Below are 19,684 nucleotides of genomic sequence, written 5' to 3'. Positions count from 1 at the left end.
TTGTATTTGGGGCCTAAGGTCTGGCACAGAATGTGTGGGGTTAGTGATTGGAACCATTGTATGTCATCTCTCATGTCCTGACCTATCCTGAGATAATGTATAACCCAGAGGCTCACTCCACTCAGTGGGTTCTCACTGTATCCACATTGTGTGGGTATGGCGACCAGCTCCCTTGTCGAAAAGTTATTTGAATAAAGATTTAGTTTAAGTAGAACATGGACTTGAGTGATACGTTTGTCCCTCCTCATTTGATGGTATTTAGAAATTCCACTACAACCATCAGGTAGAGTTTCAATATTGATAAAACCTGGCAATCGACTTCTTTGGCGTAACAGCTTCTCTAAGTTTTTTTTCTGTGCTAGAGTCCTTTGGTTCTTCCAGATTCTGTTGAAGCGATTGAATAAGATTTCTGAGTTGTAAGAATTTTAAGAAATCGGCCTTGATTGATTGATTGATTGAATGACAGGAGAGATCCATCTTAGTGCACATGTTAACAATTCACAATGTCACTTTCGAACCAGGACTTGTCATTAAACACTGGAGGTAAGGTGGGGTTATTCCAAATAGGGGTGCCTGGCAATATTGGTGTAACGCTCGTCCTCTTCTTCTGACAAGGAGTAAGAGGTCGGACCAATACGCAGCGTGGTAAGTGTCCATGTTTTAATAGAACAAACTGAACACGACAAAATACAAAATAACAAAGTGAATGAAAACAAAACAGTCCCCTGTGGCACAAACACTGACACAGGAAACAATCACCCACAAAATACCCAAAGAATATGGCTGCCTAAATATGGTTCCCAATCAGAGACAACGATAAACAGCTGCCTCTAATTGAGAACCAATCTAGGCAATCATAGACATACAAAACCCCTAGACTGGTTCCCACCCCATGAACATACAAAACCCCTAGACAGGACAAAAACATATAATCACCCATGTCACACCCTGACCGAACCAAAATAATAAAGAAAACAAAGATAACTAAGGTCAGGGCGTGACAATTGGTTCTTTCCACCTCATGAATTTATGTACATTGGATTGTCATTGGATTGTCTGTTTTTTTCTGCAATGCCTTGGACCCGATGTGGTGAATATATTTCCGATCATACGGTATTACGTTTGTGGCTTTGATAGTCATCCATGCACAAGGATAGTCTGCTGTCCATTATTTAAGTGAAAGCAGTTGTGGATCCCAGTAATACATCTTCATATGAGGTAGTCCAACAACCTCCAGCTTTATAGGGGAAGTGTAAAACAGTCAATTTGACTCTTCAGGTCTTTACATTCCAAATAAAGTTGGAGAGAAGGCCATTCATTTTATTTAAAAAAGATGGATGGAATTGAAACTAGCAAGGCATGGAATAAATACATCCACCTTGGTAATATATATTTATGTTGACTCTACCTAACATAGAAATAGGGAGAGATCTCCATCTCTGAACATCAGATTCAAACTGATCTATTAAAGGAGAGTAATTGATTTTATATGCCTCCTCCAGGCTGCATGATATCAGTACACCCAGGTATTTCGTACGTGTCTTTGTCCATTTCCACTTAAATGCACTTTCTAATCTTGAGAAGTAATGATTATTTCAGTCTTCTCCCAATTCACTTTGAATCCTGATACAGCGCTATGTGTCCAACAGTAGTAAAAGAAATGACAGGGAATGTTTTGGTTCAGATAAATAAAGTAAAATGTAATCTGCATACAAGGAAGTCACATTTTGATCTCCACCAATCTCTAAACCCCAGAGTGAGCCATGAGTTCTAATTATTGATTCTAGGGGGTTCTGTGGGCTAATGAAAATAAATAGCTAGACAAAGGACATCCCTGTCTTGAAAGCCCTTGCCTTAGCTAGCGTGGATGTTCAAATGGAATCTTTCCCTCCATTTCACGTCCATGATAAGACTGGAGCTGGACAGAGAGAGCATCCTGCTAACATAGCTAACATAATTACACTAATAGTAATTTTGTGGGGACAGTAACTAAGGGAAATGGGTCTGTGGGGATTGTCGGTAACTTGGCATGGTGTACTCTTGAATCTGGTGAACCAAGCAGGTAATCCACATTTCACTGGCCGACTGCTCAGCCAGACTGAAAATAGTCATTAAAAAAAATGCCATTCCTGTATCATTGGAGAACAGTACATGGGGGCAAAGTCAACACAGCTCCCCCTTTCGCCTCATAGAGTCAGACCTATTAAAGTGAATCACTGTCTAATGACATACGTGCTCAAGTAATGCCATGTAGTAAGATAGGGCCCAGTCTCTTGTATCCTGATACTATAGGTTGTGTAGAGGAGGCCTACAGTTGCTCTAGCTTCAAATCTTTCTGAAACAAACTTTGAAAAAAAGTCTCAGCCTGTCCTCTATATTACTTTCAAGCTCAAAGACTAGTGTTTTTATTCCAGGTCTTCACCAGAGAGGATGTTAGGTAATGTTATGGTCATGCTAGGAAGTTAGCATGAAAACAGTCTCGTGACACAACAGCCACCTCTTTCTTAATGTTTGTTAGTGTGCTGCTGACAGAGGCCCCTCTCTGTGTGTGTGTGTTTCCTGGCTGCTTTAGGTGAACAATGTGGAGGACGGACAAAGTACTCAGGGTGCACCTACCGTGGTGCTGTCAGAGAAGTCCGTCCCCCTCAACGCCTCAGCCAATAGCATCATCTCCTACCCGACCAAGGCTGACAGCAGGGTGTACACTGGAGACGCCTACAATGATGACGTGTGAGTAAACAGACAAACAACACCAACTCAGCCCTGTTCCAATGTAGCTTTCCTTTCTCTCTTCATCGGTTATATGCAAATAATTTATATTTGTCACATCCGCCGAATGCTGTGAATGTGCAGGGTTACACAGTATTTGAGGTAGATGCTGTATGTAGATGAAGGCAGGGTTACACGGTATTTGAGGTAGATACTGTATGTACATGAAGGCAGGGTTACACAGTATTTGAGGTAGATACTGTATGTACATGAAGGCAGGGTTACACAGTATTTGAGGTAGATGCTGTGTGTACATGAAGGCAGGGTTACACAGTATTTGAGGTAGATACTGTATGTACATGAAGGCAGAGTTACACGGTATTTGAGGTAAATGCTGTGTGTACATGAAGGCAGGGTTACACAGTATTTGAGGTAGATGCTGTGTGTACATGAAGGCAGGGTAAAGTGACTAGGCATCTGGATAGATAATAATAAGAGTAAAATAAAGAACAGAGTGGCAGTAGCAAATGTGTGTGTGTGTGTGTGTGTGTGTGTGTGTGTGTGTGTGTGTGTGTGTGTGTGTGTGCCTGCGTGTGTGTGAGTGTGTGTGTGTGCGTGCGTGTGTTATGTGTGCGTATGTAGTGTGAGTGTATTATGTGTGAGTGTATTGTGTGTGTGTGTGTGTGCGTGCGTGCCTGCGTGTGTGTGAGTGTGTGTGTGTGAGTGTATTATGTGTGTGTGAGTGTGTGTGCGTGCGTGCGTGTGTTATGTGTGCGTATCTAGTGTGTGTGTATTGTGTGTGAGTGAGTGTGTTATGTGTGCATATCTAGTGTGTGTGTATTGTGTGTGAGTGGGTGTGTATCTAGTGTGAGTGTATTGTGTGTGAGTGGGTGTGTATCTAGTGTGAGTGTATTGTGTGTGAGTAGGTGTGTATCTAGTGTGAGTGTATTGTGTGTGAGTGGGTGTGTATCTAGTGTGAGTGTATTGTGTGTGAGTGAGTGTGTATCTAGTGTGAGTGTACTGTGTGTGAGTGAGTGTGTATCTAGTGTGTGTGTATTGTGTGTGAGTGAGTGTGTATCTAGTGTGTGTGTATTGTGTGTGAGTGAGTGTGTATCTACAGGGCCTTCAGAAAGTATTCACACCCTTTGACTTATTCCACATTTTGTTGTTTTACAGCCTGAATTCAAAATAGATTTTTATGCATCTACACACAATACCCCATAATGACATCACAATACCCCATAATGACATCACAATACCCCATAATGACATCACAATAACCCATAATGACAAAGTGAAAGAAAACATGTTTTTAGACATTTTAGAAAATGTATTGAAAATGAAATATATAAATATCTCATTTACATAAGTTTTCCCACCTTTCACAGAGATTATATCTGTGAGGGTTTCTGGGTAAGTCTCTAAGTGCTTTCCACACCTGGTTTGTGCAACATTTGCCCATTATTCTTTTTTAAATTCTTCAAGTCAAATTGGTTGTTGATCATTGCTAGACAACCATTTTCAGGTCTTGCCATAGATTTTCTAGTTGATTTAAGTCAAATCTGTAACTCGGCCGCTCAGGAACATTCACTGTCTTCTTGGTAAGTAACTCCTGTGTAGATTTGGCCTTGTGTTTTAGGTTATTGTCCTGCTGAAAGGTAAATTAATCTGCCAGTGTCTGGTGGAAAGCAGACTGAAATCAGGTTTTCCTCTAGGATTTTGTCTGTGTTTAGCTCGATTCTGTTTCTTTTAATCCTGAAAAACTCCACTGTCCTTGTTGATTAAAAGCATACCCATAACATGATACAGACACCACTATGTTTGAAAATATGAGAATGGATTTCCCCCAAACATACAGTAACACTTTGTATTTAGGACATAAAGTAAATTTCTTTGCCACATTTTTAGCAGTATTACTTTAGTGCCTTGTTGCAAACAGGATGCATTTTTTGAATATTTATGTATTCTGTACAGGCTTCCTTCTTTTCACTCTGTCAATTAGGTTAGTATTGGAAGGATATTGACCTCATCCCGTCAGTCGAGGATGTCTGGTCGTTCTTTAAAAGTAATTTCCTCACCATCTTAAATAAGCATGGCCCTTTCAAAAAATGTAGAACTAAGAACAGATGTAGGCCTTGGTTCACTCCAGACCTGACTGCCCTTGACCAGCACAAAAACATCCTGTGGTGGACTGCACTAGCATCGAATAGTCTCCGCAATATGCAACTTCTCAGGGAAGTCAGGAACCAATACACACAGTCAGTCAGGAAAGCAAAGGCTAGCTTTTTCAAACAGAAATTTGCATCCTGTAGCTCTAACTCCAAAAAGTTGTGGGACACTGTAAAGTCCATGGAGAACAAGAGCACCTCCTCCCAGCTTCAAGAGAGCTAGATCATTCGTTGGAGTGGGTCTGAAAGATAATTGTTCTTCTCCCCTTACTCACCCCCCTCCCTATGCCACCCTGCTGTGGGGCGACCAGTCCAAGTCTCTCCAGGTACTCATCGACTCGGGGGCCGATGTGAGTCTCATGGACGTTACCCTGGCGTTTGAGCTGGGCATCCCATCTCAACCCATCTCAACCCCTCTCCATTCCCATGGGTGTTAGAGCGCGGGACGGGCGCTCTATAGGCCGGGTCACCCACCAGACCACCTCCATCAACCTACGAGTGTTGGGGAACCACAGCGAGACTATCCATTTCCTGTGTGACGAAAGAACGTACAAACATACTTAAGGACGGAGACAGACCCACAGTCCCCTCCCCGATTTCATTGTGGGGAACAAAAGAGGGAAAATGGTCCTGAGCACCAAATCATTAAATACTTTGTCCAATAGAGTCTTTTCCAGTACACACTGACATCACGCACAGATGCGTGCAACTCTTGGCAGCAGTAAGAAAGCTATCGCCATCTGCGCCCATTCAATATAGCCTATACGTTTTTATTACTTCTAAACAAAATAACTTTTTAGGGTTCTCATATACTTGCAATGATGTTTTGATTCTTGCTTGAACAGTCACTAGGATTACAGTGGGGTACTGAGATAAACTTTTGTTATTGACCAAATACTTATTTTCCACCATATTTTCCACCATAATTTGCAAATAAATACATTTAAAATCCTACAATGTGATTTTCTGGATTTTTTCTCTCTCATTTTGTCTGTCATAGTTGAAGTGTACCTATGATGAAAATTACAGGCCTCTCTCATCGTTTTAAGTGGGAGAACTTGCACAATTGGTGGCTGACTAAATACTTTTTTTGCCCCACTGTATATTTGGTTGTGATCTTTGCAAAATCACTATTGTGGATGCAGCATTTGTTAGCTAGAATGCTAACGCTCATTGATATAGGCTGTAGCAAAAGCTAGCTAAAGAGCCGTTTTACTGGTTGAAGTGTTTTTTAAGTATAATGCAGTTGAATTGCGATGACTCTAACATTATATTAAGCAGAACATTTATACGAGCCTTAAAATCCTATTATAATCCAAATGTAGTGTGAAATGCACTCCTAAGCAACATGTAAATCGAGGCTCTTGTTGCATGCATTCTATAAGAACTCTCCTTTGTTCAGACACCAACTGGTGCACATCGTCCTCGTGCAGCAATGTTTGCAAATACAAAAAGGGGTCTATTAACAGGATTTCAGACCACAAACAAAGGGCAGTAACAGTTTACTTTTTGATGTATGGGGCGTGAGCATACATGCAAAATGCTTTTGTTTCTAGCTTCATCAGTATAAAAAAACAATACACATGGAAACGTTCTGAGAAAATAATGTAACAAATAACACCTCAAAGTTGTCTAGAAACAGGGTGACCGTGTCTGAAGAACACTGTCTGATTGTGTTCTCTGCACAGCCCCCTTTATTGGGCAAACATGAGGTAGTCCGACACTGTTGATCATTATCAAGAATTACATTACTGTAGGGTACATTACTGTTCCCAACTTTTTTGGTTACTGTGCCACCAACTGAATGTTGCTCGGCTGACTTTAGCTGGTCTATAATATACAGTCTTGTAATGGTAGGATGACTTTAGCTGGTCTATAGTATACAGTCTTGTAATGGTAGGAGGACTTTAGCTGGTCTATAGTGTACAGTCTTGTAATGGTAGGATGACTTTAGCTGGTCTATAGTATACAGTCTTGTCACGGTAGGATGACTTTGGCTAGTCTATAGTGTACAGTCTTGTAATGGTAGGAGGACTTTAGCTCGTCTATAGTGTACAGTCTTGTAATGGTAGGAGGACTTTAGCTGGTCTATAGTATACAGTCTTGTAATGGTAGGAGGACTTTAGCTCGTCTATAGTGTACAGTCTTGTAATGGTAGGAGGACTTTAGCTGGTCTATAGTATACAGTCTTGTAATGGTAGGATGACTTTAGCTGGTCTATTTGATCATATCTAAACAAATCTTTCTGCCGTAGCTACATGTAGTTGTCAGGAATATGTTCTGCTGTTTGGGGAGATTATTATAGTTTACTGCACTCCCTGCTTGTAGGTCATCTTAAGTAATGCTGCTTTGCTTGGCCCGTAAGCTACACTGAAGGAGTAGAACCTGTCGACATGATTGAGATAAACAGAGGTCAATACAAACACTGGGCTCTGTACATTGGAAATGGAGAGGTCATCCATTTGGTAACTCCAGGTATGATGGTTTTCTATAAATGTTTTTGTTGTAGCCGATATTCCAAATCCAGAATTAGGGCAGGGTGTAAACATCATCTGAAGACAAATGTTAACAGCAGAGTACTGGCCCAATGCTCTAACCACTAGGCTACCGGCTACCCCTAACAGCAGAGTACTGGCCCAATGCTCTAACCACTAGGCTACCTGCTTCCCCTAACAGCAGAGTACTGGCCCAATGCTCTAACCACTAGGCTACCGGCTACCCCTAACAGCAGAGTACTGGCCAATGGTCTAACCACTAGGCTACCTGCTTCCCCTAACAGCAGAGTACTGGCCCAATGCTCTAACCACTAGGCTACCGGCTACCCCTAACAGCAGAGTACTGGCCCAATGCTCTAAACACTACGATACCTGTTTCCCCTAACAGCAGAGTACTGGCCAAATGCTCTAACCACTAGGCTACCTGCTGCCCCTAACAGCAGAGTACTGGCCCAATGCTCTAACCACTAGGCTACCTGCTGCCCCTAACAGCAGACTCCTGGTACAATGCTTTAACCACTAGGCTACTTGCTGCCCCTAACAGCAGAGTACTGGACCAATGCTCTAACCACAAGGCTACCTGCTGCCCCTAACAGCAGAGTCCTGGCCCAATAATTTAACAAATAGTCTATTTGCTGCCCCTAACAGCAGAGTACTGGCTCAATATTCTAACCACTAGGCTATCTGCTGCCCCTAAAAGCAGAGTACTGGCTCAATATTCTAACCACTAGGCTACCTACTGCCCCTAACAGCAGAGTACTGGCCCAACGCTCTAACCACTAGTCTACCTGCTACCTCTAACAGCAGAGTACTGGCCCAATGCTCTAACCACTTGGCTACCTGCTGCCCCTAACAGCAGAGTAATGGCCCAATGCTCTAACCACTAGGCTACCTGCTACCCCTAACAGCAGAGTACTGGCCCAATGCTCTAACCACTAGGCTACCTGCTGCCCCAACAGCAGAGTACTGGCCCAATGCTTTAACCACCAGGCTACGTGCTGCCCTTAACAGCAGAGTACTGGCCCAATGCTCTAACCACTAGTCTACCTGCTACCCCTAACAGCAGAGTACTGGCCCAATGCTCTAACCACTAGGCTACCTGCCACCCCTAACGGCAAAGTACTGGCCCAATGCGTAAACCACCAGGCTACTTGCTGCCCCTATAAGCAGATTACTGGCCCAATGCTCTAACCACTAGGCTACCTGCTGCCACTAACAGCAGAGTCCTGGCCCAATGCTTTAACCACTAGGCTATGTGCAGCCCTTAACAGCAGACTCCTGCTACAATGATTTAAACACTAGGCTACCTGCTGCCCCTAAGAGCAGAGTACTGGCCCAATGCTACCTGCTGCCCCTAACGGCAAAGTACTGACACAAAGCTCTAACCACTAGTCTACCTGCTGCCACTAACAGCAGAGTACTGTCCCAATGCTTTAACCACTAGGCTACGTGCTACGCCTAACAGCAGAGTACTGGCCCAATGCTTTAACCACTAGGCTACGTGCTGCCCCTAACAGCAGAGTACTTGCCCAATGCTTTAACCACTAGGCTACGTGCTGCCCCTAACAGCAGAGTACTGGCCCAATGCTCTAACCACTAGGCTACCTGCTGCCCCTAACAGCAGAGTCATGGCCCAATTCTTTAAACACTAGGCTACCTGCTGCCCCTAACAGCAGAGTACTGGCCCAATGCTTTAACCACTAGGCTACCTGCTGCCTCTAAAAGCAGAGTACTGGCCCAATGCTCTAACCACTCGGCTACGTGCTGCCCCTAACAGCAGAGTACTGGCCCAATGCTCTAACCACTAGTCTACCTGCTACCCCTAACAGCAGAGTACTGGCCCAATGCTCTAACCACTAGGCTACCTGCCACCCCTAACGGCAAAGTACTGACCCAATGCTCTAACCACTATGCTACCTGCCACCCCTAACGGCAAAATACTGACCCAATGCTCTAACCACTAGGCTACCTGCTGCCCCAACAGCAGAGTACTGGCCCAATGCTTTAACCACCAGGCTACTTGCTGCCCCTAACAGCAGATTACTGGCCCAATGCTCTAACCACTCAGCTACCTGCTGCCCCTAACAGCAGAGTACTGGCCCAATGCTTTAACCACTAGAGTACGTGCTGCCCCTAACAGCAGAGTACTGGCCCAATGCTCTAACCACTAGGCTACCTGCTGCCCCTAACAGCAGAGTCCTGGCCCAATTCTTTAAACACTAGGCTACCTGCTGCCCCTAACAGCAGAGTACTGGCCCAATGCTTTAACCACTAGGCTACCTGCTGCCTCTAACAGCAGAGTACTGGCCCAATGCTCTAACCACTCGGCTACGTGCTGCCCCTAACAGCAGAGTACTAGCCCAATGCTCTAACCACTAGTCTACCTGCTACCCCTAACAGCAGAGTACTGGCCCAATGCTCTAACCACTAGGCTACCTGCCACCCCTAACGGCAAAGTACTGACCCAATGCTCTAATCACTAGGCTACCTGCTGCCCCTAACAGCAGAGTACTGGCCCAATGCTCTAACCACTAGGCTACCTGCTGCCCCTAACAGCAGAGTACTGGCCCAATGCTCTAACCACTAGACTACCTGCTGCCCCTAACAGTAGAGTACTGGCCCAATGCTCTAACCACTAGACTACCTGCTGCCCCTAACAGTAGAGTACTGGCCCAATGCTCTAACCACTAGACTACCTGCTGCCCCTAACACCACAGTAAAACTGATATCTGAACATGTTTGATAGTCAGTTTCTTTATTTCTCATCATCAAAACACACCTTTTATTTCCTCCTGTTTTGTAGATGGGCCTTCAAGAGTATCTTTCTGCAGTTTTAGCTCATCCAGCGGCAGTGTTTCCTGTAAAGGCACGATTACAATCGAGACATTACAGGATGTGGCAGCAGGGAATACTTACAAAATCAACAACTACCTGGATGACGAGTACAAACCAAGGAGGACTGACGTCATTATGGGGGATGTGGACAAAATGAGAGGACGCACAATAACATATGACCTCCTTGGACGCAACTGCGAGCATTTTGTTACTTTCCTCCGTTATGGCAAATCAAAGTCCCAACAGGTAGCCATGACAGTATAATGAGAGAATATTCTAATTAATGCTTTGCTTGAGGAGATGCACTCCATTTTAATTATTATTTTTCTTTGTATTTTTCCTTATAGGCAGATGACTTCCTGAATAATGTGTTAACTGGTACTGCAGGCCTGCTTGGTGTACTGACTGCTGTTTCTGCTTCTACAGCTGCTGCAGCAAGCACACTTAGTAAATAATTTCTTGGGTCATTCATGAGTCCATGGAGAATGTCAGTAATGCAAAATGTTGTGTATTGTCTAATGAATAAAGGACCATCTCAAAGACCAATGTGGTTGTGTGGTCATTTTTCATTCAAATCAAACAGAATATTAAATTAATATACCACCCTTTTATATTATTCAAAAATGGTTACGGGCTTAACAAAAGAAGACACCTGTACAATGTCAGATACAGTTGACATGTATTCCATGTTGAGGTTGCCTCCCAATATTAGACTTTATATACATCACAGAAGACTGAAATATAACAAACCAGTTGACATGGAAACAATGGATTTTCTGCAGTTTCAAAAAATATGTTTATTAGTTATTACATCATGGAAAATATGACTAACATTCCACCCATGAGGCCACTAGAGGGCGATTGACTGCAGGAACAGGATCTATGGAGAATCCTCCCATACAGTTCATGTTAATCATATATTCTGTTATAAAGTATTAGCCCCGTTTCTACTTTTAGGGACAGATTGCAGGAACCAGATTAAACCTCCTCCTGGATTTAAAAGCATTGTTAATGGATCATCTCTAATGAAAGTGATTGTTAATCCAGGACTAGACTTCATCTGGGTCTGTGAAACGGATGCACTTTAATGTTCTGAGCTTGTTCCTTGAATGGATACAGTAAGATACAGTTGAAGTCGGAAGTTTACATACACTTGGGTTGGAGTCATTAAAACTTGTTATTCAACCACTCCACATATTTCTTGTTATCAAACTATAGTCAAGAGATATAGTACTAAAACACTTGAGCGTATCTCTTGATCCTAGGTCCTGGCAGAGTTGTGCAGACTCAGGACAACTGAGCTTTGAAGGAATACGCAGATTTAAAGAGGAGTCCGTAATTTGCTTTCTAATAATCATGATCTTTTCCTCAAAGAAGTTCATGAATGTATTACTGCTGAAGTGAAAGCCATCCTCTCTTGGGGAATGCTGCTTTTTAGTTAGCTTTGCGACAGTATCAAAAAGGAATTTCGGATTGTTCTTATTTTCCTCAATTAAGTTGGAAAAATAGGATGATCGAGCAGCAGTAAGGGCTCTTCGATACTGCACGGTACTGTCTTTCCAAGCTAGTCGGAAGACTTCCAGTTTGGTGTGGCGCCATTTCCGTTCCAATTTTCTGGAAGCTTGCTTCAGAGCTCGGGTATTTTCTGTGTACCAGGGAGCTAGTTTCTTATGAGAAATGTTGTGGAAATTTCCTCTATTTACCAAATCATGGGAGCAAACCACACACACAAGTCAGAGTTAGTTATCAACGTCCATTTTTAATTATATAAGCTCTATAGCATTTTGACTTTCAACAGTTCAGTATCTCTAATGAAAAGTTGAGAGTCCCCCCACAATGGCAAAATGGGATCCTTTATAGCAAAGATCACACATAGTCAGACAGCATAGACATAATTCATCGTTCAGCTTTGTCTCCTTTCCCAAACCCCAGAACCATAAACCAATCCTCCATATCAACAGGCATATATCAAATTGTCATTTAGATACAACCCACTCTAAATACAAACTCCTGGACAAACTCACGGAGAGGAGAATGAGGCTATAGGTTAAGATAGAAACAACATTAGAGGGAGCATAGAATGATTCCAGACACTGCCACCCTCCTTTCTCCACTGGGAAAGGTAGGGAGTAAAAGATATGTTTACACATGATGACACTTTGACCTCTCCCCTCTCAGCGGCCCATGCAACTTAGTCTTGACATAGAACAGATAACTGCAACCTCGCCACAGTATTATACAAAAATACCATTCTGATGAGAAGTAACTTACACACATTAGATAAATATAAAACATCTTACATATGTTACCAACAAATTCTGAATCTTCCACGACAGAAATGTTTTTCGTTTTTAGGGGTGCAACTGCATCTAGGGTATTGCGCAAGGTTAAATTGAGTTCCTCAGTTAGGTGGTTAACTGATTTTTGTCCTCTGGCGTCCTTGGGTAGACAGAGGGAGTCTGGAAGGACATCAAGGAATCTTTGTGTTGTCTGTGAATTTATAGCACGACTTTTGATGTTCCTTGGTTGTGGTCTGAGCAGATTATTTGTTGCAATTGCAAACGTAATAAAATGGTGGTCCGATAGTCCAGGATCAGGAGGAAAAACATTAAGATCCACAACATTTATTCCATGGGACAAAACTAGGTCCAGAGTATGACTGTGACAGTGAGTGGGTCCAGAGACATGTTGGACAAAACCCACTGAGTCGATGATGGCTCCGAAAGCCATCATATCAACATAACCTGAAAGGCCGCTCAGCAAGGAAAGGCTGCTCAGCAAGGAAGAAGCCACTGCTCCAAAACCGCCATAAAAAAAGACAGACTACAGTTTGCAACTGCACATGGGGACAAAGATCGTACTTTTTGGAAAAATGTCCTCTGGTCTAATGAAACAAAACTAGAACTGTTTGGTCATAATGACCATCGTTATGTTTGGAGGAATAAGGGATGCTTGCAAGCTGAAGAACACCATCCCAACCGTGTAGCATGGGGGTTTGACCCAAGTTAAACAATTTTAAGGCAATGCTACCAAATACTAATTGAGTGTATGCATTGCTGCCTTTGGGCCAATTAGTGTAATTTTGTAAATGACTGATCTCTATGGCAAGACACATCATTCATCCAAGTTCCGTCAAAATCAGGCCAGTGGTGTCTGAAATATTGCTTGTGACTAACGTATGTACAGTTGATTACTATAGCAACCCCCTTTGACAGGGTTTGCAACATGTGTGCCAAGTGTTGTTACAATACGAATATCCTTGACTGATTTATATGCATTTGTGCCAGACCACGCCCACGTGAAAGTTTATTGGTCAATAGCGGCCAGGTTGTTTTAAGTACACCTCTGAAAAATAGTGTGTTGAGAGACCTTTGTCCATTGTTGCCACATACTAACTTTCATGCAGATCAGTCATTCGGCGCCAGAGGAGTAGCATTTTAAGTATTTTTCCCAACATTCAAAATGGAGGAAAATTCATCACTGCCGACCTTGTAGGTATAGGTGCCTAAGGTCAAATTGTTCCTTGTGAAGAGAGGGAACTATGTACCGAATTTCAGGTCAAACGGGACAAGGGACGTGACCTTTCAAAATGTGCATTTTCAATTGCTTGTTATAGCGCCACCATCTAGCGAATCCTTTTTGTAAAGGAAGGAATCTTGCGGAGCGTCATATGAGATATAAGACATACTGAATGTTGCAAAGATCATGCTACACATGGTTAATATTCACCCATAGTATACAGTATACAGTGCCTTGCGAAAGTATTCGGCCCCCTTGAACTTTGCGACCTTTTGCCACATTTCAGGCTTCAAACATAAAGATATAAAACTGTATTTTTTTGTGAAGAATCAACAACAAGTGGGACAGAATCATGAAGTGGAACGACATTTATTGGATATTTCAAACTTTTTTAACAAATCAAAAACTGAAAAATTGGGTGTGCAAAATTATTCAGCCCCCTTAAGTTAATACTTTGTAGCGCCACCTTTTGCTGCGATTACAGCTGTAAGTCGCTTGGGGTATGTCTCTATCAGTTTTGCACATCGAGAGACTGACATTTTTTCCCATTCCTCCTTGCAAAACAGCTCGAGCTCAGTGAGGTTGGATGGAGAGCATTTGTGAACAGCAGTTTTCAGTTCTTTCCACAGATTCTCGATTGGATTCAGGTCTGGACTTTGACTTGGCCATTCTAACACCTGGATATGTTTATTTTTGAACCATTCCATTGTAGATTTTGCTTTATGTTTTGGATCATTGTCTTGTTGGAAGACAAATCTCTACAATGTGATTTTCTGGATTTTTTTCCCTCATTTTGTCTGTAATAGTTGAAGTGTACCTATGATGAAAATTACAGGCCTCTCTCATCTTTTTAAGTGGGAGAACTTGCACAATTGGTGGCTGACTAAATACTTTTTTGCCCCACTGTATACAGGGGGTACCGGTACAGAGTCAATGTGGAGGCTATATACAGGGGGAACCGGTACAGAGTCAATGTGGAGGCTATATACAGGGGGCTCCGGTACGGAGTCAATGTGGATGCTATATACAGGGGGTACCGGTACAGAGTCAACGTGGAGGCTATATACAGGGGGTACCGGTACAGAGTCAATGTGGAGGCAAAATACAGGGGGTTCCGGTACGGAGTCAATGTGGAGGCTATATACAGGGGGAACCGGTACAGAGTCAATGTGGAGGCAAAATACAGGGGGTTCCGGTACGGAGTCAATGTGGAGGCTATATACAGGGGGTTCCAGTACGGAGTCAATGTGGAGGCTAAATACAGGGGGAACCGGTACAGGAGTCAATGTGGAGGCTATATACAGGGGGAACCGGTACAGAGTCAATGTGGAGGCTATATACAGGGGGAACCGGTACAGAGTCAATGTGGAGGCAAAATACAGGGGGTTCCGGTACGGAGTCAATGTGGAGGCTATATACAGGGGGTTCCGGTACGGAGTCAATGTGGATGCTATATACAGGGGGTACCGGTACAGAGTCAATGTGGAGGCTATATACAGGGGGTACCAGTACAGAGTCAATGTGGATGCTATATACAGGGGGTTCCGGTACGGAGTCAATGTGGAGGCAAAATACAGGGGGTTCCGGTACGGAGTCAATGTGGAGGCTATATACAGGGGGTACCGGTACAGAGTCAATGTGGAGGCTATATACAGGGGGTACCGGTACAGAGTCAATGTGGAGGTTATATACAGGGGGTACCGGTACAGAGTCAATGTGGAGGTTATATACAGGGGGTACCGGTACAGAGTCAATGTGGAGGTTATATACAGGGGGTACCGGTAAAGAGTCAATGTGGAGGCTATATACAGGGGGTACCGGTACAGAGTCAATGTGGAGACTATATACAGGGGGTACCGGTACAGAGTCAATGTGGAGGTTATATACAGGGGGTACCGGTACAGAGTCAATGTGGAGGCAAAATACAGGGGGAACCGGTACAGAGTCAATGTGAAGGCGTACATTTTAGTTGAGGTAATATGTACATGTAGGTAGAGGTAAAGTGACTATGATAGGATAATAAACAGAGAATAGCAGTGTGTTCAGGTGGATGTTGACCGCTCCATTATTACAATTCTTATTGATAAAGTTTGACAACATGCAAACCTTGTCCTTTCCTCCTGTTTTGTAGATGGGTCTTCAGGTTTCTGGAGGGCTTTCTTATCCAGCTCACCCAGTGTTTCCTGTAAAGGCATGATTACAATAGAGACATTAATGGCTGTGGCAGACGGAAATCCTTACGACATAAACAACTACTTGGATAACAAGTACAAACCAAGGAGGACTGACGTCATTATGGAGGACGTGGACATCCTGAAAGGCCACACAATATCATGTGACCTCCTTGGAAACAACTGCAAGCATTTTGTTACTTTCCTCCGTTACGGCCAATCAGAGTCCAAATAGGTAGCCATGACAGTATAATTGAGAGAATATTCTAATTAACGCTTTGCTTGATGAGATGCACTCCATATTAATTATTTTTCTTTGTCTTTTTTTCCTTATAGGCAGTTGATTTCATGAAGAAATTCTTAGCTAGTATTTTAGCCATGCTTGGAGTGGCTAGTTTGACTCTTGCACCAAAAACAGATAATAAATAGGTAACTTGGGTCTCATGAGTGCATGAATGCTTGTGATGCAAAATGTTGTTTAAAGCCTAATGAATAAAGGATGATCTCAAAGACCAATGTGGTTGTGTGGTCATTTTTCCTTCAAATCAAACAGAATATTAAATTAATATACTAGACTTTATAGTATCAAAACATGACCTTGATTAACCTTGTACTGCAGTTGGCTAAATCAGCGTCACACAGATTGTTTCTGGGTAGTCCTAAACAAATCTACATAGAAACAAGTATACACTTCAAACGCATGGTTATTGGCTTAACAAAAGAAGACACCTCTACCATATCAGATACATTGATATATATTCCATTTTAAGTTTGCATCCCAACATTAGACTTTATATACATCACAGAAGACTGAAATATAACAAAACCATTTGACGTCGAAACAATGGATTTTCTGCAGTTTAAAAAACAAATTCATAAGTATTTACATCATGAAAAATATGACTTTAGCTGGTCTATAGTATACAGTCTTGTAATGGTAGGATGACTTCATCTGGTTTAAAGTATAGAGTCTTGTAATGGTAGGATGACTTTAGCTGGTCCATAGTATACAGTCTTGTAATGGTAGGATGACTTTAGCTGGTCTATAGTATACAGTCTTGTAATGGTAGGATGACTATAGCTGGTCTATAGAATACAGTCTTGTAATGGTAGGATGGTCTATGGTATACAGACTTGTAATGGTAGGATGACTTTAGCTGGTCTATAATATACAGTCTTGAAATGGTAGGATGACTTTAGCTGGTCATAGTATACAGTCTTGTAATGGTAGGATGACTTTAGCTGGTCTACAGTATACAGTCTTGTAATGGTAGGATGACTTTAGCTGGTCTATAGTATACAGTCTTGTAATGGTAGGATGACTTCAGCTGGTCTATAGTATACAGTCTTGTAATGGTAGGATGACTTTAGCTGGTCTATAGTATACACTCTTGTCACGGTAGGATGACTTTAGCTGGTCTATAGTATACACTCTTGTAACGGTAGGATGACTTTAGCTGGTCTATAGTATACACTCTTGTAATGGTAGGATGACTTTAGCTGGTCTATAGTATACAGTCTGTAATGGTAGGATGACTTTAGCTGGTCTATAGTATACAGTCTGTAATGGTAGGAGGACTTTAGCTGGTCTATACTATACAGTCTTGTAATGATAGGATGACTTTAGCTGGTCTATTGTATACAGTCTTGTAATGGTAGGTGGACTTTAGCTGGTCTACAGTATACAGTCTTGTAATGGTAGGATGACTTTAGCTGGTCTATAGTATACAGTCTTGTAATGGTAGGATGACTTTAGCTGGTCTATAGTATACAGACTTGTAATGGTAGGATGACTTCAGCTGGTCTATAGTATACAGTCTTGTAATGGTAGGATGACTTTAGCTGGTCTATAGGATACAGTCTTGTAATGGTAGGATGACTTTAACTGGTCTATAGTATACAGTCTTGTAATGGTAGGATGACTTTAGCTGGTCTATAGTATAGAGTCTTATAATGGTAGGATGACTTTAGCTGGTCTATAGTATACAGTCTTGTAATGGTAGGATGACTTTAGCTGGTCTATAGTATACAGTCTTGTAATGGTAGGATTACTTTAGCTGGTCTATAGTGTACAGTCTTGTAATGGAAGGATGACTTTAGCTGGTCTATAGTATACAGTCTTGTAATGGTAGGATGACTTTAGCTGGTCTATAGTATACCGTTTTATAATGGTAGGATGACATTAGATGGTCTATAGTATACAGTCTGTAATGGTAGGATGACTTTAGCTGGTCTATAGTATACAGTCTGTAATGGTAGGAGGACTTTAGCTGGTCTATACTATACAGTCTTGTAATGATATGATGACTTTAGCTGGTCTATTGTATACAGTCTTGTAATGGTAGGATGACTTCAGCTGGTCTATAGTATACAGTCTTGTAATGGTAGGATGACTTTAGCTGGTCTATAGTATACACTCTTGTCACGGTAGGATGACTTTAGCTGGTCTATAGTATACACTCTTGTAACGGTAGGATGACTTTAGCTGGTCTATAGTATACACTCTTGTAATGGTAGGATGACTTTAGCTGGTCTATAGTATACAGTCTGTAATGGTAGGATGACTTTAGCTGGTCTATAGTATACAGTCTGTAATGGTAGGAGGACTTTAGCTGGTCTATACTATACAGTCTTGTAATGATAGGATGACTTTAGCTGGTCTATTGTATACAGTCTTGTAATGGTAGGTGGAATTTAGCTGGTCTACAGTATACAGTCTTGTAATGGTAGGATGACTTTAGCTGGTCTATAGTATACAGTCTTGTAATGGTAGGATGACTTTAGCTGGTCTATAGTATACAGACTTGTAATGGTAGGATGACTTCAGCTGGTCTATAGTATACAGTCTTGTAATGGTAGGATGACTTTAGCTGGTCTATAGGATACAGTCTTGTAATGGTAGGATGACTTTAACTGGTCTATAGTATACAGTCTTGTAATGGTAGGATGACTTTAGCTGGTCTATAGTATAAAGTCTTATAATGGTAGGATAACTTTAGCTGGTCTATAGTATACAGTCTTGTAATGGTAGGATGACTTTAGCTGGTCTATAGTATACAGTCTTGTAATGGTAGGATTACTTTAGCTGGTCTATAGTGTACAGTCTTGTAATGGAAGGATGACTTTAGCTGGTCTATAGTATACAGTCTTGTAATGGTAGGATGACTTTAGCTGGTCTATAGTATACAGTCTGTAATGGTAGGATGACTTTAGCTGGTCTATAGTATACAGTCTGTAATGGTAGGAGGACTTTAGCTGGTCTATACTATACAGTCTTGTAATGATAGGATGACTTTAGCTGGTCTATTGTATACAGTCTTGTAATGGTAGGATGACTTCAGCTGGTCTATAGTATACAGTCTTGTAATGGTAGGATGACTTTAGCTGGTCTATAGTATACACTCTTGTCACGGTAGGATGACTTTAGCTGGTCTATAGTATACACTCTTGTAACGGTAGGATGACTTTAGCTGGTCTATAGTATACACTCTTGTAATGGTAGGATGACTTTAGCTGGTCTATAGTATACAGTCTGTAATGGTAGGATGACTTTAGCTGGTCTATAGTATAAAGTCTTATAATGGTAGGATGACTTTAGCTGGTCTATAGTATACAGTCTTGTAATGGTAGGATGACTTTAGCTGGTCTATAGTATACAGTCTTGTAATGGTAGGATTACTTTAGCTGGTCTATAGTGTACAGTCTTGTAATGGAAGGATGACTTTAGCTGGTCTATAGTATACAGTCTTGTAATGGTAGGATGACTTTAGCTGGTCTATAGTATACC

General features: G+C 42.0%; 1 protein-coding gene across 1 annotated transcript; it reads left to right on the top strand.

The window, feature by feature from the left end:
- Window positions 1-1,998: 1,998 nt before the first annotated feature.
- On the top strand, window positions 1,999-10,753 carry LOC109885213 (phospholipase A and acyltransferase 4-like). Its single transcript, XM_031838028.1, has 6 exons — window positions 1,999-2,019; window positions 2,573-2,730; window positions 5,315-5,425; window positions 7,234-7,352; window positions 10,176-10,453; window positions 10,555-10,753. Exons 1-6 carry the CDS (start codon window positions 1,999-2,001, stop codon window positions 10,660-10,662), a joined length of 795 nt encoding a protein of 264 aa, XP_031693888.1. The 3' UTR covers window positions 10,663-10,753.
- Window positions 10,754-19,684: the final 8,931 nt, after the last annotated feature.

The sequence above is a fragment of the Oncorhynchus kisutch genome, linkage group LG13, assembly GCF_002021735.2.
Source record: "Oncorhynchus kisutch isolate 150728-3 linkage group LG13, Okis_V2, whole genome shotgun sequence".
In the NCBI taxonomy this organism is placed as follows: domain Eukaryota; kingdom Metazoa; phylum Chordata; class Actinopteri; order Salmoniformes; family Salmonidae; genus Oncorhynchus; species Oncorhynchus kisutch.
This window is presented reverse-complemented; position numbering and strand designations above follow the sequence as displayed.